The following is a 19,954-nucleotide window of genomic DNA, read 5'->3' as shown; positions in this document are numbered from 1 at the left end:
TATAACACAGTTTTATCACGTTGTATTATTAAAGATAATTGAAATAGATTTTTTCAAGATAATTTCATAATTTGATTTCCCCAAGCAAAGTCAGAAAAGCAACGCAAAAAGTCTTTATGTTTAAGTTATCATTTGCCACCCCTTCAAAAAATGAGACCGCCTTGCCGATCCATCGATTTGCACTACGCGTACTGCGCTAGCACTGCACTGCGTGCACGGCACACGCTGATCATGTGCCTCACATGTGCCCGTTTGTGAATGAACCGTGGGAGAGTTCCGGGCGAGGTATGGTGACGTATCGGAATCGTGCGTTCTGATTGGACGACGGACCAGGATTCCACGTGCATGACGAGCTGGCAAATTTGGAGAAAATACTACGCGCTCTCGGAAAACCGTCAGTTGCAAAAACCATTGAGTAAACGGTAGGTCCATTCGACATTGCTAAGAATAATTTATTAGAAATGGCAAACTTTGACGGCCAACTGCATGTGACACCAGTGCCAGAGAGTCCGTTCACGGGGCCTCCACCGGCCTATGCCCGAGAAGCCGGCCCACAAGAGGAGATCGTTTTGGTTTCCCAAGCCATACCGGTATCGGCGGTAAGTATCTGTTTTTCTCTTTCTCTTCACTTCGGTTTAAAAAGCCGGCTTAAACTTAAGTTAAACATGTTAAATCATTCATTAGGGACTAGGTACTGATATAGCGTTCAACTTTCACCCATCGGTATCATAGGTGGAACCAATGTTGGGCCATATCTGCCCCCATTCCCCACTTGCATTGGAGACAAAGATTGACTTCCCCTTCACGACCGAAGTTCTCGGGCAGACGAAAAAGGGAGGGAATCTGGCGAGACTTGACGCTACACCTGACATGCCTGACCAGATGGTCTTGATGATGGACAGTCAACTAGGGGCACACGAGGCTAAGGGTCATCTGGATGAGGGGGTCGAAGCAATCGATGTGTGGGAACCGCCAGATATTCAGCAACTTGGGGTGAAGTGGTCAGGTAAATTTACCATCATCATCATCAAGATCGACCATTAATCATGTTCATCACCTAATGCATAAAATAGGCCTAGCATTACATCTTTTTTCCTCCACTGTCATGACTGTATCAAAATCCAAATTTGTCCAGTAAACATGGTAAACTGCACTGTTCTAAAAAAAAATTGCACACCGTTTGTCATTGTACTATAATTAAATTGTACTATAGTATTTTCGACGTCGTGCAGCAGCTGCTCGATCATGAGCTTGAACATCACACCACATATCATGCTGACATGCACACACGTGGCCACGTGTGTGCATGATATGTGGTGTGATGTTCAAGCTCATGATCGAGCAGCTGCTGCACGACGGCGCGTGGTGTTCACATGTCAAACCGCAAAAAGTAGTCTGGCATCCAGACTCTTTGAAATTAACACCACACATTCTTTTGTCAATAGTCAGACTTTCTGTTCCTACGTCATGCATGCGATTAACTGGAATTATCGAAACCGGCTCCGGCATAGTGCTGATAAATACTGCATTCGAAGAAAGCCATTTGAGGGGAGTAGAGAGCCGGATATGCTTTTTCATTGAACTGACAGCATGAAATTTTGATGTTAAAAATGATTGTCGGCTCTTAAAAATGAATGTAGCTTGTCCTACCCCGCCAATACACAGTCTAGTCAGTCACACTCACAGGCATGAGATTTTTTATAGGGGGCCTACTTAACTTTTGTCATGTTTGTACTTTTGAATCTGAGAGAAAGACCATGGAAAGACATTGTCAGAAATAGAACGCAACACATCTTTCAGACATTTTATCAAATTTTCAGATCTGTTTAAATTTGACAATCTCATCCCTGAAATGAATAAATATCGGGAAGATGAACATTTTAATTTTTAAAATGAAAAAACAATTGAGCTTGAAGAAACACGAAAAAAAAAACACTCTCAATTGTTGTCTTTTGTTGTTGACTGTTTTTTTTTTTAATTGGTTAAATAGCTCTGGAACAAAATTCTAAATTCTATTACAACATCTTTTTTTGTGGATTAATTCAGGTTTTTTGTTCAAATATATTAAGCCTGGACCTTTTCTCATTTGACTTGATGGTTTGTTTTATTTTTAATTGTACAGATTTGACGACTGGTGGCAAGGCACATCGGGTCCTGGTAGACTGGGTGCTCAAACCTGTCTGTATCCTGGCTCTCCTCTATCTCTTCATCTGCTCTCTAGATCTGATGAGCTCTGCCTTCCGTCTTCTAGGAGGCAAAGAGGCAGGGGAAGTATTGAGCGAGAATGAGCTACTTAGCAACCCCATCTGTGCCCTGATGATTGGCATCCTAGCCACCGTCCTGGTCCAGAGTTCCAGCACTTCAACCTCCATCGTTGTGTCTATCGTAGCTGCAGGAAGTAAGTTCAAAGTCTGATCATTTTGGCCTCCACTTTCCTGAAATTGAATTTTGATTGATAACCATTTCCCTAAGAACATTCCCCCCAAGATTTCAAGTCCACCAGTGTGCAGGAATTGCAAATGGTACAAACTTTTCAATGGGCATCAATGATGTTACGTGTATGTGCCCGAGTCAAAATGATGTTCTGATTTATTGCATCTGGGGTCTTCAAATGAGGAAAGATCTTTTAAATTCACTTTAAAAACCAATACCATGCTTACTTGTTTAAATTTGAAAATTGTGCTTATTTGGTTTTTTTTTTCAATTTCATTTTTCACAGTCCTTGAAGTCAAGCCTGCCATTTTCATCATAATGGGTGCCAACATCGGTACGTCGGTCACCAACACCATCGTCTCACTGACCCAGTCTGGCAACCGCAATGAGTTCCGCCGGGCTTTTGCTGGTGCCACCATTCACGACATGTTCAACTGGCTTTCTGTCATCGTTCTTCTGCCGTTGGAAGTTACCACTCACTACCTGTACCACCTGACCAACGCCATTGTTGAAGGCTTCCATATTCAGGGGACGAGCGGGGCTAAGGTGGAGCTACTGAAGGTGTTGACCAAGCCTTTCTCAAAGCTCATCATCAGTGTAAGTACAAAATATCAGTCTTAACCTCGGTTCTAGTTAGTCTCACTCGATGTAGATACTTTTTTATTTATATTTATTTATCCACATCCTGGTGATGTTTTAACCAACCAAGAAAACCTCATAAAACAAAAAACAATAATAAACACTGCCCTGTATTATAAATACATGTAATGAATAATTTGTTGGGTTTTTTGTTCGAAATTGTTATTTCTGCAGATTGACAGCAAAGTTGTCAGCAAGATTGCTACAGGAGAGTTGAATGCCACTGATGCCAAGCTATTGAAGAAAGGTCAGCATATATTTTTGGTTCATTTCAAAAAATAATTTTTAATTTAGTAGTCTATTTTATTGCTCTAAAAAAGTACTAAAACTTAGATTTGTTAAATGGAAAGAGTTATACATATAATATTATGAGTATACAGTGTTTTCAGTTTACATGTTGGTGAAGGGCAAAACTAATTTGAAAAATTGAAAGAGGTTTTGTCTTATAAGATGGAATTTTTGCGTCGGGGTGATATAAATCAAATTAGGTTTTGCCCTTCACCGACGTTTTTTTAAACACTGTATACTCAGTGTGTTACCTCCCGAGTGAAAGTTGAAAAAAATCACTCGGGTGGGACTCGAACCCACGACCTCCTGCTTTCTAGTACAGATGTCTTACCACTCGACCACCGAGCTAACGGGATCGGTTGGCCGGTTCGAATCTGATGTACATAGCAGCGGGTACCGCTGTTTTGTCTTTTTATAATGGGTTTAGTTTTGGCACTCAACTTTTTTTTTTAAATTCTGTCTTGAAGAAAATGTCTTTCGTTTTGCACTTGTCTTTCAAATACATTTCTTGCTCAAGTACTTATTATTGTTAACCTTTTCTCTTTGCAGGCAATTATTTGTTCCGTTACATCGCTGATGCTGGTCTGTCTGAGAGGGCTGTGGGTGGCATCCTTCTCGTCCTCTCCCTCACCATGCTCTGTATCTGCCTGGTCTTGATGGTCAAACTCCTCCATTCCTGTCTGAAGGGTCGCATCGCTAACATCATCCAGAAGACCATCAACTCGGACCTCCCTGGTCCCTTTGCCTACTTTACTGGCCCCCTGGCCATCATTGTCGGGGCTGGCATCACATTCATCGTTCAGAGCAGTTCCGTCTTCACTTCAGCCATGACCCCTCTGGTTGGACTGGGTGTGATCAAGCTTGACCGCATGTTCCCGTTGACCCTGGGCTCCAACATCGGCACCACTGCTACTGGGATCCTTGCTGCCCTGGCTAGCTCTGGCGACAAGTTGGACAACAGCATCCAGATTGCCCTGTGTCATCTGTTCTTCAACATCAGTGGCATCCTCATCTGGTACCCACTCCCCTTCATGCGTAAGGTGCCCATCAACTTAGCCAAGATGCTGGGCAACACCACGGCCAAGTATCGCTGGTTTGCCATCTTCTACTTGGTCGTGATGTTCTTCTTGCTTCCTCTTCTTGTCTTTGGGTTGTCTCTCATCAGCATCTGGGTCCTAGTGGGCGTTGGGATTCCCTTCCTTCTCCTCATGATCTTTGTCATCATCGTCAATATCCTCCAGCGCAAGAAGAAATCAATCCTGCCCAAGAAGCTGCAGACGTGGGAGGAATTCCCCCATTGGATGCACTCCCTGGAGCCTATCGACAAAGTCTTGACTAAGATCATTGAAATCTCACACGGTTGCTGCCCTTGCAAGAAGCAATCTGTCTCACTGAACTCAAGTTCAAGCAGTGGTAGACCGTTAATGGTTCACTATGACGAACCGAACAATGCAACCAGAACTGAAACTGTACAGCCCATAACCTTAATAAAATGCACAATTGTATAACAAAGGCTTTTTTGGTCATTCTGTACATATTGTGTAATAAATTATAAGTAAAATGCACTCTGTACCTCAACAGTTCCAGTGCAAAAAACTGTGCCAAAAGAAATAATGTACATGTCCTTCCTTTTTTTTTTTTGAGAACCAGATTCTTTGTAAAAGATTGAGGTTACATTATCCCACAACCAAACACTTGCAACGAACCGACTATAAACCATTTGTAAATGTGTTTGAAATTTGATAATGAAATGTGTTTGAGTTTTTACATTGTTCAAGACAAGTTGTATTTTATTAGTATGCATAAGTTGCATTATGTTAACTAATTTATTTATTGATTCAAAGAAGTGCCAAACATGCACAGCTATCTGTCGTGGTTTCACAAACCAGAAATATTATTCATTAAAAAGCTATTCCCACCTGCGCTAGTGTGTCGCTGAAATTATCAAGGCCTCTAAAATATTCTAAGTAAAAGATAAATCAAAGTTCTTAATTCAACAAGAAAAAAACTCAAGTACTGAGTGCAGCCAACACTTCCAGAAACTAAAAGTTACTTGGACATTTCTTTCTGACCGTGAACAAATGAGTGGAATTATTGTGTTGATGGAAAAAAATGTTTAACATTAAAGAATGGTTGTATGATATTAAAATAGTTATAAATCTACAGTTTTCTTCTTGATTTGATCCTTATGTTATGTGAGAAGTCATTTAATAATTCCTTGCATTGAACAATACAATTATAATTTTCTCTTAAACATCTCAGAAAAAGCAACAACATCAGATGTGCAGGCAAAAACTATTTTTTTTTACAATGTGGGGGGTTTTTATGCTCAATTTGGACAAGCCCCTATTTTTGAACCATTCAAATTTACAATGTCGGCCGAAATTTGGTGCTAGCTGTCTAGCAGGGTGGGGTTTAACATTTCTTTTAAATAGGTCGGGGTGTAGAATGCACGATACAAAATGAATAGAGCTTGTGTAGACTACATGTATTATCTCCTTCAGCAGTCCAAAAGTACATGTATTTCATTAAAATTTTAAGTAGGACCTCGCAACATCAGAACTCCTAACAAGATTCTTCATTCCAAATTTTTATGTGCAAAAATTTATTTTTGAATGCAATACATGTACATGTACATGTCAACACGTGGTGCATTATTAAAAGAAGTAAACACGGAGAAAACGTTAATTTTTAATTGTGTTTGTGTTATTTATTTTATTAGGTTATTTTGGCCAGAGGGGGGGGGGGGGCTGGGGTTAAAACAGAGTTCATGCAAGATAAGCTGATACATAAAGGCCGCCCTCTATTGGCTGAGTATCTTCAATCGCTTTATCATAGGGAGGGCGCTGTCTGAATTGGTTTTTTGTCAGAACTGTATCTGGGGACTGTCTGTGACGGACACGTGATACATACTTCTGTACGCATACGATTGAATTGAGGCAGGCCTGATGATACGCCTCGTATTAGGGTCGCTTGGCCCGACAAAAAGATAAAGGCGCATGGTAGAATTCAGTAATAAGGAGAATGGACGAGGAACTGTGGATTCGTGCTAGGAATGTGGAGTCCATTCCTTGCACGATCTACAGTTCCGAGTCTATTCTCCGACTTAACATATTTCTTAAATCTACAATAGTTTATGCAAATACCACTACCACAATCTCCACCTTGTGAATATTAGATTCGTACCATCTATTCAACTTTTTCTGGCCCTGCGCGTGCGCCTACATGCAAGATCCTATTGTTAACCCTTCGGATGGGCGCACATAAAAATTGTTCCATTCTTCACATGCTGCACATAATTTGTCTTATGGAAGTCACACACACATTCACAATCACACATGTTTAGTGCGAACACGCTGTTTGCCCTTACTAGCTCCCAAAGCCAAATGGAGCTTATACATGTACGCTACAGCTGGGATGATATACTGGATTCTGAAATTATCCAATGCTTTGGATGCTGTCTTTTACGGGATTGAGCTGAGGAGATTTTAACACCAACCATGAGAAAAACTTGGCAAGCGCCTCATATGTGCATAGAGCTCTTTGACTGAAGGAACCACATGTCATTGCCCATGGAGTACACATCGGAATATGACCATCTCACTCACCACAGGAAAACAGTTTGTTTGGAAAACACAGTGCTTTGGAATAATTCTGGGAAGCCTTGGGATCGGGTAAGTTTCATTGTATTTCTGTAGTTATTCGTCCATTCTCTTCCAGATTGTGGTCTTATTTGCACAGGCTAGTTCTAGTTAAATAGCACAGGAAATAATGATCAAACAAAAATTAATTGGGTTAAGACTAGATGTGAACATAAACTTTAACAAAGGGATACACATTGATTTTTAATGCAACCTTAGAGACAAACGATAAAGCAGTATGGTAAGTTAAAATGTATAAACAGTAATATACATGTAACTAGATAATCAATGTAAAACATTTAAAATAAGAATTCAAATAAAAACTGGTCTTAAGTTAAAATTAATAATCGCCACCTTACATTAAATTAAAAATATCATCGCGGCATATAGAAAATCTATAGAGAACATTTTGTGTAAAAAATCAAAGCACTAAAATGTTTGTACGCTATAGGCCTTTATCTCTAAAGCAGGTACATATGTACAATGTACATGTCAAATTTTTTCGAAAACAATCTGTTCTTCAGTACAATGATCTATGAACATTCAGACATTCAAACAAATGACATTGCGTGCTTCAAAGTCAGTGGAGGTTTCAGATGAGGTACGAATTTTGGAGAGATAACCGAACTGCAGCTTATATGGATAATATTGTGCAAAGGCAACGTCGAGAAGCTAACTGACTTTTATTTTATGATTATTTGAAGACTGCTGCATACAGTCAAGAGAACATTTCTCAGCGAATCACTCAATTGTTGCGTTTCATTCAACAGGACGGTGTTCTGTCTTCTCTGTTCAATAAATGTGTTGACTTTATTTGAGCGACTTTCCCGTGAAATTCTTTGAATTTTTTTCGGATATTAGCGGAGAATATTTACCGTTAAGTCAAGTCCAAAAGAATTCAGAGGGTTCTGAAGTTCCGGTCTTAGGAAGACCTTCTTCAGAGGCAAGGTCTTGGTAAGACCTGAATATCAGAACCTCTTTATTTTGTTGATTTGTTTATCAGTAAGCAGTTTGCAGCAGTTGAATTCACTCATTTTCGCGTTAAGTTTGGTACAACGCTATAACGACATCTTTCATTCTTGGTGAATATTGCGAATAATGTGGTATTACTGTAAATAGTGCCATGCAAATGCTTTATTTCAAGTGTTGTAACAATGTTTTGTGTGTGTGAATTGCCCATTCTTGAAATTGTAAATAGGACACTTGTCCATTTCGTGGTGTACAGTTGTATGCATGCAATTAGATGTTAAAATAATAATATCAGATGTAGTACCGTGAATAGTGATGTCATCGTCATGGATTTTCTTATCTAAAGTTTCTATCAAGTGCTCCTCAACGGTTCGATTTGTTCTCCTCACGGATTGATTTGTTTAAAGGCCTGTGTTTGATTTATTGGGGAAAATCTCCCCTTAGTTCGTCTGCAACTCCCCGTAAAAAAAGGATTTTATTTTGGGTTGTCTTCGCACCCCTGACGCATAAATTGAAATCCACCTGATTTTTTTTTGTCAGGCAGCAAAAAAATCGTAAGTCGTGATGTTCAGTGATATTTTTTTGAAGGAATTTTGGCACACAGTTATAATTGTAAAATTTAAAGTCGCACTCATCACTCACAAAGAAATCAAGATTTCTTTAAGGACTGGTAAGGTCTATGAGGTTGTCTAGTAGCCATAAGGTGAGGCAGGTATCTCCTTTACGATAATACGTGAGGCGCTGTTCCATCCTGTGTACGCATCATAATTCCCGTACCCTGGGCAGTCGCCTACGGCAAAGCGAACGATGACCTCTCCAGCTCCCACCGTATGGCAATAACCTGATTACATGAGACAAAATAATGCATTTGTCAAATTACTAATAATCGAAAGAAAGGGTCAGTATATTTCTCCTCACGTCAGCATTAACCAAAAACATACCGACTTGGAGCCAAAATGGAAATTTGGTATTATGTGTTATATTTGCCAAGAGTCTGTACAACTATGAACTATATGGGTCCCATTTCCATACAGTCCAAAATCAAAGATTTATGACATTCAGACAAAAATAAAATGATTGCTGTTGGCATGGTTTCCCGGCTCTTGATGGAGAGTGTGGAAATAACTCCACCTTTTAACAATTACCACATTTCAACAATTACATGTGATTTGGTTTTTTTTCTCATGTCGAGCAAGGTTTAAAAAAGAAATTCTTGCCTTCGATGTTGCGGTGTCTATGTAGATTCATATAGTACGTGTTGGTCTGGTAAACAGTGCCATCTATCGGTACAGGCGAGCACTCGTTGTTGTTAAAGGTGAAGTACCATCTCTTGCAACAACCGTCACAACCGTACAGCCGAAGATTGCCCCCAAAGGCGACGTAGAGGGCGCTGTCGGAATAACGCTTCTGGATGGTACACGACTGAAAATGAGCGACGGTATAATTATTGATTGATCATTTTTTATAGTCAATGTGTGTGTTAGGGTAATTTTTGTATTGACATTCTTTTTTTCCTCAAATTTGTTGAAACCATGCCGATCTGTTCCCCATCCCCAAACCCTATTCAACAATGAATGAAGTAGCTGCGATGTGGGGAGGGGAGGCATGTGTGTATTGTTTCCTTGCCCGCTCCCTCAGTTTTCCCCAACACTTTATTTACAAATAAAGTAATTACGTTTATTTTCTTTACTGTTAAGATTCATAACAAGGTGAAGTTAGAGAGTGAGTCATCGGTTCTGAGGACACATTTTGGGCCAATGAAGCATTATAAACATTACTTTGGTAGATAACACGCCACACATGCAAATTTATACAGTTGTACCGTAGATAGTGTGCACCCAAAAAATCGTCTTCGTACTTTTTGTTATACATTTGTTTAACACCATTCATCAGCTTGATTATAGTTTCTCCTTCATAAAAAACGACTACATTTCTATTAAAGTTGCTCTAGTGGCTTATTTCTCTGGACCATTGACTGCCCCCTCCAACAAATATATATATTTTCTGCCCCCCAGTTGCCCCCCCCCCCCCCCCCGGCGCCGCCACTGAGTGTCGAGGAGATTCTTCACCTGATATTTTGTTGGGGGGGACACTAGCTCAAAAAGGCTCTGCATATTACGCGTTAAAAACATGCAACTCTAGTAACATGAAATGAATGAGGCCAAATGCTTGGAGTATTTTCAAGGGATTTGGATATTACAGGCGATGAAACCGAATCAATACCTGCGGTGTAAATGCAACACCGACGGTGTAATGAGACCACTGCTGTAAAACTGAACTCCATATCTAACACAAATGTATCCAAATTAACACCACTGTTTTTTTTTCTTTTCTTTTTAGTGTGTTTATAGACAAAGAAAGGGTTAGGAAAACAACCAAACTCACGTTAATGTTAGTGTCGTAATCGTTGCCGTTAGACGAGTACCAGGCACATTGTCTCCAGTTATTATAGTCTAAGAATTCAGGTGCTCCTGAGTCACCGCTGGGGCCAGGCGGGCCCGGGGGTCCTGGCGGGCCAGGAGAACCCTGGTCGCAGGTCTGTTGAGAATAAGAACAAATATGGAAAGTTGATAATAATCACTGCCGAATAATGCCATTCAAGAATTTTGTTAATTAAATTGACAATGAAGAGGTTAACCAAAGCCCTTAATTACAAAAGCTGGATAGGTGTATACATCAATTAATCATCGGACGTTTCGGTTACGATGCTCTGATCGTCGTCAACAACAACAACAACAACATGAATATCCCCAATGTTCATTCCTCTGATGATGATGGTCAGAGAATACAGGTCGAAATGTCGAGTAAACAAATACGCATTCACCTCCCACAGACTACTGGTAATGGTAAGATAAGAGAGCAATTTAAAGACAGAACAAGTATGGATTGATAATTCTGGGGAAAGAAGGAAAGCCAAACAAAAAATATACATAGAATTTCGGTATTTTTAAGTTTTCATTTTAGCAATGCATGGAGACAAATATTACTCACCGAGCCCCATGTATCGACAAGGGAAAAGTTGAGAAGAGTAATGGCGCCGAAAAATAACAGAAGACCCAAGGTCGCTGTTGAGGTCATTTCTGTTAAAAGCAGACTGTCAACATAAACCGCAAAAACGAAAGCTCACGGACACATGAAAAGCTTCGCCAGCAGGTTATGTTCTGATTATGAAGCTAATTATTGTAAAAGCCTAGAAGCACAAAGGTTGTTCGTTATATTTACGTCGTGCTCACGGAGGGTATAAATCCACCCCAATCGACACCTCTTCATTGATTCCTAGTGCAGTGTCCAGTGTTATTTGCATCGTAATCGATAGGTCTTCCAAAGTGGGCATGAAGATGGCGATCTAGATATCGATCAACGACTTAGTCAGTAGCATTTTGTAGACCCGTATCTTGCGTGGCACCTTGCCAAACTACAAGTTACATAAATTGACAGTGTAGCCAATGTGCAAATGCAGTTTATTCATTATGTACCATGAACGCGTCGTAGTCTTCAATATTATGATGATGGAAATAAACTGTGTAGAGACAAATATTTGCAACAGATTCATTTTATCGCCACTCTTTGAAAACTTCTCAAACTAACTGAACTCTTGGTTCGGTTTATTTGTCGTTAAAGAACATAATAACAGTGTCGAATTTGATATGCCGACACTTGTCACACAGTGAGGTTCCTGCTCAATCTATCCAGCTGATAGGAATCCACTCGACGTGATGTACTCTAGTACTATCTACATGTAGTTAGTGTTATTAAGATCTGCTTGAATGGCCTAGTCAGCTTTCTCGGCTCATGAGGAAAAGGCTGTGCCATATCTAAAATAATGTGAGAATAAACCAATTCAACTACACTGAGGTTCTGATAATTACCGTGCGGTTAGGCAGTGAGGCCGGTGCCTCCCACCCATCAATTGATACCGAGGAGGAACTCTCTAATCCGACGTTTTTCTGTTATGAGGTTAGGTTATGAGGCTCAGTGAGGTTCCGCCCGATCTAGTATCCATAAGGTGTGGCAGGTACCTCCATGCACCAATCAATTGATAACGAGGAGGAACTCTCCAATAACGTTTTTCTGTTATGAGGTTAGGTTATGAAGCTCTGAGGTTCCGCCCGATCTAGTGTCCATAAGGTGTGGCAGGTACCTCCATGCACCCATCAATTGATAACGAGGAGGAACTCTCCAATAACGTTTTTCTGTAATGAGGTTAGGTTATGAGGTTCTGAGGTTCCGCCCGATCTAGTGTCCATAAGGTGTGGCAGGTACCTCCCATGCACCCATCAATTGATAACGAGGAGGAACTCTCCAATAACGTTTTTCTGTTATGAGGTTAGGTTATGAGGTTCTGAGGTTCGGCCCGATCTAGTATCCGTAAGGCGAGGCAGGTACCTCCCTAACGATAATGCGTGAGGCGCTGTTCCATCCTGTGCTGCCGTCTGCATTCCCGTATCCTGGGCAGTCACCTATGGCAAAACGAACGTGGATTTGCCCCGCGCCCAGCGTATGGCAGTAACCTGAGGCGTGGAAATAAAAAAGAATAAGTACTATAATCACAAAATAATACTGTGCTGGCTCACTACGAACAGGATTTTACACTGTGTGTCTTTTCAGGGGGGGGGGGGGGGTTCATAGAGCACATCGTTCTTAACTTGGGCCTCGCCAGGATTTTTTTCTAGAGGGGGCAAAACATATTTTCCCAAAAAAATTCCTGTATTTCCCAACATATTCTCGATTTATCATTTTTAGAGGGGGGCAGGGACAAGGAAAACTATGTTACATCCCTTTTTGGTTAACGTTATCTTTAGACATTTAAAATCTTCCCTGCTTTTGTGGGTAACAGAGGGCGCTGTTGCTGTGATGTCATTTCAGGACGACGGGTTTCTGTTCAAAATTGTGAACCCACAAATTCGCTCAGTAAATACATTTTGTGCGAAAAGTTTACTCTCTAGCTTACTGCCGTGTACTGACAATTTATGACGGCAAAATATCGAAACGTGTGGCAACTTTAGTGCTGAAATAGCTTAAACATTGAGTTTTCTGCCAAATGTAACATCACACTTTTGCTAATATGTAAAATCGCACTAGCATGAACACCAAAAAGGTACAAGACACACTTAAAAATGTCAAAACGAAAATTGAAAATAAGGTTCGGTGAGACACAAAATGTGTATCTAAAAGAAAAACACATTGCATGAGCCCTTTAAGATAATTTAGACCCGGTGATTTGTTGTCATCAGACTATTGAACCGAACTTGAAAAATGAGAAATCCAGCTTTTATGAGACGTGAGGGTATTGCACACGAAGATATTGGAGGTTTACATGGTGACGACGAGAAAGTCGCAGAAATATCTTGTGAATTTGTGAGGTTCTGGGAACAAGCAGTACCAAGTAAGAGTTTATCGTAGTTAATGTTTATAGGAACATTTATTTAGTATTTCTGGAACTGTACGTAAGGCTCCATACAATGACTGAGAACCAATGCCATCATCTTTTGGAAGAGACGGCACAACTTGAACAAACGCGATTCACCTTCGATGTTGCGGTGTCTGTGTAGATTCATATGGTACGTGTTGGTCTGGTAAACAGCGCCATCTATCGGTACAGGCGAGCACTCGTTGTCATTAAAGGTGAAGTACCATCTCTTGCAACAAGCGTCACAACCGTACAGCCGAAGATTGCCCCCGAAGGCGACGTAGAGGGCGCTGTCGGAATAACGCTTCTGGATGGTACACGTCTAATTAGACAGTATAAATTCTCAAAAAATGTTAATATGAATATTGAGCGTACTACGTGGTCACTGTTCAATCCAAGGACAGCAGGACTTTTGGCTGAAGTCATGGGCGTCGCGAGGAGGGCAAGGGGGGAGATTGCCCCCCCCCCTCCCAATGAAAAGCAAAACAAAAACAACAACAACAAAAAAGAGAGAAAAAAAGAAAAGAAAAAGAGGCGGGAAGTCATAGTGGGGTATATTTAATGAGTTTGGGGGGGGGGGCAAAATGTCCCTCCCCCCCCCTTAATTGAGAATTCAAGAATATGCCAGTTGAGAAATACAAGATTTTTTTGGGGGGGGGATATGTTTTGCCCCCCTTTAGAAAAATTCTGGCGACGCCCATGGTTGAAGTAATGTGGCGGGCATTGATTTAAATGATGTTTTCACGCGTACTTAAGAGATGAGATAGGTCTAACGACAGTGCTTACCCCTGGAACACGGCACAGTAAATCCCAAAAATGACAGTTGTGATGGAAGGTATAGAGTGTGAGGAGGGATACTGCATTGATGGACATTTGAAAACAAAGAGATTCTTTGACTTTAATCAAAACACCCCCTCAACGGTGACATTGAGAAAGAGTGCCGATATGGAAGGATGCATTAGCACTCGGCGAGCTTTCTACACAGTGCAATTGTTAATAACCTCATGAATATGGATTCAACTTCTAACACTCCAAAAATGACTTACTGTTGGATAATCGTTTCTCAAATTTAAATACTTTTAACTTCTTGGGAGCTCATTCGGTCGTCAATAGCAAAATAAATGCATGAATAAGTCTACATTGAAATGTACTCACGTTGATATTGCTGTCGTAATCGTTGCCGTTATCCGAGTACCAAGCACATTGTCTCCAGTTAATATAGTCTAAGAATTCAGGTGCTCCTGAGTCACCGCTGGGGCCAGGCGGGCCCGGGGGTCCTGGCGGGCCAGGAGAACCCTGGTCGCAGGTCTGTTGGCGAGGAAAAGGAGAATGTGCCAAGAAATCGAATAGTTTAATCGAACTGAAACGGAACACAGAGGTAACTATAAAGTACAAGTCCATAAAATATTGTGTTCAACCTCACTTTGCTTTCAGATTCTGTTTTTTTTCTAAGATTAAATATTTTATTAACTCTCTACCATATCAATTGTTTTCCCCAAACTATGACTTGGGTTATTGTGACCAACATCCCAAATCGAGGCGGGAGAAGATAGTTTTAGATTTTACGGCGTAGTCAACATGCTTCATTACTTGTAACTTACTCCAATTAAGCACAATGTTTGTTTTGCGTAACAATTCAGCAGTAAAACAAAAAGCCATGTAGTAAATTTGTAAAATCGAACCAGTGACTTACCGAGCCCCAGGCATCTGCGGGTTGAAACTCCAAAACAATCGCCACGAAAAACAGTATTCCTTGGACAGTAATTGTCGCCATTTGGGAGTGTGTTCTTGAGATAGCGGCGGGAAATTAGTGGAACCGTCGGTCCTATCTCGACCGACCTGAGTGGCACTCTGTACAGGCGAGTTTCATGCTAGATCAAGATCGGTCGACCCAATCGGTACTAGGATCCCAACTGTTGACTTATGTTGTCTAGTGAGCCCTATTGTACGTCTAGTTTGGACAAAAAAATATTGACTAATAAACAAAAAGAAATTACAATGAAATGTCTCGATCGATTTCAAGGATGAAGTCATCCGTGACCAACGTCTGCTGATCGCATGTCAATATAATTCTTGGAACTACCTTTCTCTAAGGTATTTTTACTCTTCGCACGGCAAATAGTCTTTTTACTGACTGCATGGTACTAGTTCTTGAGAACTTATTTTAATCCATCTAGTCACTATGGGTATGTATGGATATGAAACAGAACTCTAATTTTCGGCTTTTTCCTGAAGGTGAGTTTTTCGGACCGGTGTCCCTTTGGAAAATAAGCTGGCTTGCTAGCTGGCTCAGAGCCGGTCAGAGCACTAAAAAAACTGAAGCCTTAACTGGTTCCTATCCGTCCAATAGAACCAGCTGATTTGTCGGCTGGCGCCTGGCTCCCCAGCCGGCAACTGTTTGTGCAACCAAATATAGTCAATGACCATAATACACAGGTGTCACTTGGTAACGGAATGGTTCTTCTAGGATTAATTTCCCTTTAAAAACAAATTCGGTAGTTCGAGCAGTTTAATGCGGTTCCTATTTTGTATGCAAGTACACCTTTAAATAAACTTGACCCGACACTGACTCATAACGTGCAGGTGTAATGTTTTATTGTCTCGGCTATTCCACCGAGTTTCTCCGGTAATAAATGCTATGTTCTTTCCTTCTTCCTTGATGGTTAATTAAGTCCCCTCGTATTTTCAGACAACACTAATTTAAATGACTATGGACAAAATCGTATAACTTCAAGACTAGTAAGTGAAGCTTTGTCGCAGCCAACTAAAGCTGCACTCTAATAATTAATACGTTGTATATAATTCGATTGGTGTTAAAAACCTCTTTTTTGAATCTATATAGACAACAACGTAGTGCGTCAAAATATACCTATTCATAATTATTAATTAACATACATTTAGTAAATTCCGTGTAAATGTACCCTTAAGGAGACATTTTCCTCATCAGTTATACCTTAGGGAGACACCGGACATTAAGAAGACATTTCAATGTTTCCCTAATGTCACAGCTCCTATTTAGAGGCAAAAGTTTACCGTCGCAAATAGGCTAGATCGATTGCTCGTGGTCCAAAACATGCATATACCAACTCGTTGGGGTGGGATAAGGGGAAATTGGGGTTAGAGGTCATTTTGTGCACAACATTCCTCGAAATAATAATCACAATTCTTTTTCCACAAACAAAACAAAAAGTAAAGCACACAAAAAAGTATTATTTTGGGATTAACTTATCTGTTGTTCTAACAAAGAAATAAAGTTAAAGCGGAATTGATTCTCTCAACTCAAATGTAGCAAGTTTTGGTATGCGCCTCATCAATGACTCGTATGGGATTCGGGATCGTTTAAAAAGGATCACGTGAGACCATTTTGCGTGAAGACCACCTGATCACATGACTGCGATAATCACTTGGGGAAACGTCAGAGGGCGCACCTTTAGGATGGGGGGGGGGGGGGGGGTCAACTATAGGCTTCGATAGGAATTTCAAGTTATATACGTCCACAACTGAAACAAATCGGCACCACCAGACTACTCTGCCTCCATTTACGCTTAGCCATAAGGGGAGGCAGGAAACTCTTCCACCACTATCCGAGACACACTATTCCATCCCGTGTACAAATCATAACTGCCATAGCCGTTACAGTTGCCCACGTTAAAGGTGACGTCAATCCAACCGGCACTTATTCCATTACAGTACCCTGCAGTGTTTTCAAGTGGAAAGAAAATCGATTAATCGAATGACATAAACCGAACGATGAGTATCGATAAACAAATGACCCACATGACTGTGACATGTCACCTTCGATTCTGAATACTGGTTTCGTTCGTGTGGGAAGTGAACCAAAGACGCTGGCATTTTACAAATATCTCTCTGTTATGTACAGGGTTTTACATGTATCGTTGGTAATCGCCAGTTTGTTTATTGGGGTGTTGGGGCGTTTGTTTGTTTGTTTGTTAGTAGGGCTTTGTGGAATTATTCAGTGGCCATCCTTACCAATTGCAGTGGCGTAGCACGGTCATATTGATTGGGGGGGGGGGGGTAAAACAATTTAAAAGGGGCACTTGCACATCCGTGGTAAAATGTAAGCACTTTTTTCCCGGACACTTGGCCTCCGTAAAATCAAACGGCTTGACATAGCAAAGAAAGGTTCATACTTGCCTTGCACCGTTCGGTGGCGGTGGAGGTCAGCCGCAGTAAAGTGCGCCATATACACGGTCCCATCTATGACTTGAGGATTACTGCATTCAGCACCATTAATGGTGAAGTACCAGCGACCGCAGCAACCGTGGCAGTTGGTTATTCTTGTGTTACCACCGTAGGCCATGAATATGGAAGTACTGTCAAATTTCTTCTCGAACTGACAGGTCTGGTAGACATGTTAATAAAAAATGAAACATTTGACTGTTTAAATTAAAGTTAAAGTTATACTGTTTGTATGAATCATTGGGGGGGGGTCGATCATTTTCCTATCTTCAATTGGCTCTTCTTTTTGCACACTTTTGACCCAGCCCAACAAATCGCGTCAGAGCCTGTTTTGATTGACTTATTGCTAAATCTTAAACAATGAAAGTCAACCTTAACTTTGGCACGTTGGAAGTGAGTGCTTTGAGGCGCACCTCAGGCCTACCGTTAATCGGTCATCACCGGTCTTTGACACTTTCCTGTCAGTTTCCCTTTTCTCTGTTAATAATAACAAGAGTGTATCCTTTCCAAAAGTATCAACTCCGTTTGCTAGTTTTGGGGCTTGCGACCAATTAGGCAGTTTTAACTTGCAGGCCAGTCTGGTAATGGCGCACTGTATAGGCCCCTCCCCTACCTAGCCAGCTGGCTAGCTACCTCCTCGAATGGCTATCCTGCAAGTCTCGTTTTCTCATAACTGGTAACAGGAGTGTCTACATCTAATTTACACAGGTATTAACCCTACTCGCCACTCGCCAGTTCTCCTCTGGCTTTCCATCACTGCTTTTTGGTAGTGTGTGGACTTACGTAAATGACGCCAGAATCTCTACCGTCGCCATAATCCCACGTGCACTGTCGCCAGTTGCGGACGGGCAAGACGTTACGCCAGTCAGCGTCAGTTGAGTCGCCCACACCACCTTTTGGGCCTTGTGGGCCTGGTGCACCCTTTGGGCCGACACACTATATTAACAATTAAAAACCAAACCAAAAATGATTCGATCATTAGCGAAAATACGCGACTCAACATACTTTACAAAATGTGCACACATTTTCGGAATTATTCATATTGGGGAAATCAAGCAGTAGGCAATTTTTTTTATTTAAGTCGATTGCAAGGTTTTATAGAAACTGCAGCGAGGGGTTTGATAGCACTCATTGAATCAAGTTAAGTTACTCTACACAGTAGAACATTGTGGAGGCCTAAAAAAAAACCTTTGTCTTTGCATTCAGGCAGGCGCGCGTTACAAGAGATACACCTATTATAAAGCATGTAGTTTATTTCTGCCTTTATTTTTCTTTTTTTTTAACGTATATTTTAAACTTACCATAGGCCTTTGTATTGAAAGCAATTAATGATCTCTATACGCAATTGGTATGTTTCGATATTATTTTGCTTTTAATATGAAGGTCTTAAGTGAAAAAATGGAGAGAAGTGTGTAACAATACATATTTGCTCTCGTTGATATTACTGTCTGTGAGATTTCACACCACAGCTGCATCATTTTGGGGGTTAATTTAAACATACCTGCAAATCTAGAAGTGGAAGCCAACTCAGTAAGAGTATCGTCGTGAGTGTGATGACATTCGCAGCCATCTTGAAAGATTCTCAGGTGTTTTGGTTTTCAAAGATACCGTGTCGAGCGGTCCCGTACAACCTTTACAAATCGATAGCGGTATCTTGGACCCGTGCCCCTTGGCACCACCGAGGCCTGTCCTCTTGTCAGCAGGCAGGGAATTAACTGATGAATTATTAATTCCTTGTAGACGATCACTGTTATTGGAAATCGATGGAAACTTTCAGCCTTGCGTGCTTTGTGAGACCCCTCTTAACCCGTGATAGTCAGAAACATAACAACATTGCTGGTCAAAACTGTAGTGGTCCAAGATATAAATGAAACTTCCAAATTATATTTGTCTAGGATTACCCATAACAATAAATTGGCATTTGAAAATTCCATAGGTGTATGCCTTAGTAGAAAAGGGTCAAATGACGGCAGATTGCTTTCAAATGGTATTTTAGGCCTACATACATAATTATTAACCATTCTTCCTCGACTGGAAGCTATAACTTATAGTATAAGGATTGTTTTTATAATCTGGAAGGTTTTTTTCTTAAAGTACTGAATTTATTCATCACGTTTTTAAAAAAAAAAACACGATTGTTCAAATTTTGAAGATGGTGGATTTTACGCTTTTATTTTATTGCAAAAGGCAAAGGGTACGCAACTTATACCTCCACTTCATGATCACAGCGCCCTCTGCTGGAATTCCGCACCTAATGTTTTGTAAAGCTCAAGGATGATGAACATCTACAACGTGATTTTTTAAACGATACATGCATTTTGTTTACAAAGTTTTTATAAACCTATAGCAATATCAAATGAGCAAAGAAATCTGG

At 40.7% G+C, this 19,954-nt stretch overlaps 3 protein-coding genes across 5 annotated transcripts; 1 reads left to right on the top strand and 2 right to left on the bottom strand.

Annotated features, from left to right (window-relative positions):
- Positions 1 to 348: 348 nt before the first annotated feature.
- LOC119745304 (sodium-dependent phosphate transport protein 2A-like) lies at positions 349 to 5,776 on the top strand. The gene is made up of 6 exons (XM_038221578.1): positions 349 to 599; positions 733 to 1,006; positions 2,123 to 2,398; positions 2,720 to 3,030; positions 3,247 to 3,319; positions 3,910 to 5,776. Exons 1-6 carry the CDS (start codon positions 462 to 464, stop codon positions 4,866 to 4,868), a joined length of 2,031 nt encoding a protein of 676 aa, XP_038077506.1. The 5' UTR covers positions 349 to 461; the 3' UTR covers positions 4,869 to 5,776.
- A 1,156-nt stretch (positions 5,777 to 6,932) lies between these two features.
- LOC119745305 (collagen triple helix repeat-containing protein 1-like) lies at positions 6,933 to 15,333 on the bottom strand. Of its 3 annotated transcripts, none has more exons than XM_038221581.1 (4): positions 15,074 to 15,333; positions 14,536 to 14,688; positions 13,498 to 13,702; positions 6,933 to 8,811 (listed from the first exon to the last, which is right to left on the bottom strand). In XM_038221581.1, the coding sequence occupies exons 1-4, from the start codon at positions 15,152 to 15,154 to the stop codon at positions 8,660 to 8,662; spliced, it is 591 nt and encodes a 196-aa protein (XP_038077509.1). In that variant the 5' UTR covers positions 15,155 to 15,333; the 3' UTR covers positions 6,933 to 8,659. The 3 variants fall into 3 exon arrangements, with proteins under 3 accessions (XP_038077509.1, XP_038077507.1, XP_038077508.1); XM_038221579.1 differs by lacking the exons at positions 13,498 to 13,702; positions 14,536 to 14,688; positions 15,074 to 15,333 and adding exons at positions 9,188 to 9,392; positions 10,356 to 10,508; positions 10,962 to 12,311; XM_038221580.1 differs by lacking the exon at positions 6,933 to 8,811 and adding an exon at positions 11,546 to 12,481 and having other exon boundaries at positions 15,074 to 15,332.
- A 620-nt stretch (positions 15,334 to 15,953) lies between these two features.
- LOC119744277 (collagen triple helix repeat-containing protein 1-like) lies at positions 15,954 to 19,280 on the bottom strand. Its single transcript, XM_038220145.1, has 4 exons — positions 19,082 to 19,280; positions 18,364 to 18,516; positions 17,536 to 17,743; positions 15,954 to 17,074 (listed from the first exon to the last, which is right to left on the bottom strand). Exons 1-4 carry the CDS (start codon positions 19,148 to 19,150, stop codon positions 16,926 to 16,928), a joined length of 579 nt encoding a protein of 192 aa, XP_038076073.1. The 5' UTR covers positions 19,151 to 19,280; the 3' UTR covers positions 15,954 to 16,925.
- Positions 19,281 to 19,954: the final 674 nt, after the last annotated feature.

Source organism: Patiria miniata, unplaced genomic scaffold (genome assembly GCF_015706575.1).
Source record: "Patiria miniata isolate m_02_andy unplaced genomic scaffold, ASM1570657v1 HiC_scaffold_7, whole genome shotgun sequence".
NCBI lineage: Eukaryota > Metazoa > Echinodermata > Asteroidea > Valvatida > Asterinidae > Patiria > Patiria miniata.
Note: the sequence above shows the minus strand (reverse complement) of the source record. Positions and strands in the feature narration are given on the sequence as shown.

Excerpts from the sequence above, each read along its gene's own strand:
- LOC119744277 (XM_038220145.1), bottom strand. The coding sequence starts at position 19,150 with ATGGCTGCGAATGTCATCACACTCACGACGATACTCTTACTGAGTTGG. Across the intron at positions 17,744-18,363 it reads GAGATTCTGGCGTCATTTAC|ACCTGTCAGTTCGAGAAGAA; the intron begins GTAAGTCCACAC and ends CATGTCTACCAG. Across the intron at positions 17,075-17,535 it reads CCGCCACCGAACGGTGCAAG|GGTACTGTAATGGAATAAGT; the intron begins GCAAGTATGAAC and ends AAAACACTGCAG.
- LOC119745304 (XM_038221578.1), top strand. The coding sequence starts at position 462 with ATGGCAAACTTTGACGGCCAACTGCATGTGACACCAGTGCCAGAGAGT. Across the intron at positions 1,007-2,122 it reads ACTTGGGGTGAAGTGGTCAG|ATTTGACGACTGGTGGCAAG; the intron begins GTAAATTTACCA and ends TTAATTGTACAG. Across the intron at positions 3,031-3,246 it reads TCTCAAAGCTCATCATCAGT|ATTGACAGCAAAGTTGTCAG; the intron begins GTAAGTACAAAA and ends TTATTTCTGCAG.
- LOC119745305 (XM_038221579.1), bottom strand. The coding sequence starts at position 11,048 with ATGACCTCAACAGCGACCTTGGGTCTTCTGTTATTTTTCGGCGCCATT. Across the intron at positions 10,509-10,961 it reads TTGTCGATACATGGGGCTCG|ACCTGCGACCAGGGTTCTCC; the intron begins GTGAGTAATATT and ends TATTCTCAACAG. Across the intron at positions 8,812-9,187 it reads TAGACACCGCAACATCGAAG|GTTATTGCCATACGGTGGGA; the intron begins GCAAGAATTTCT and ends TCATGTAATCAG.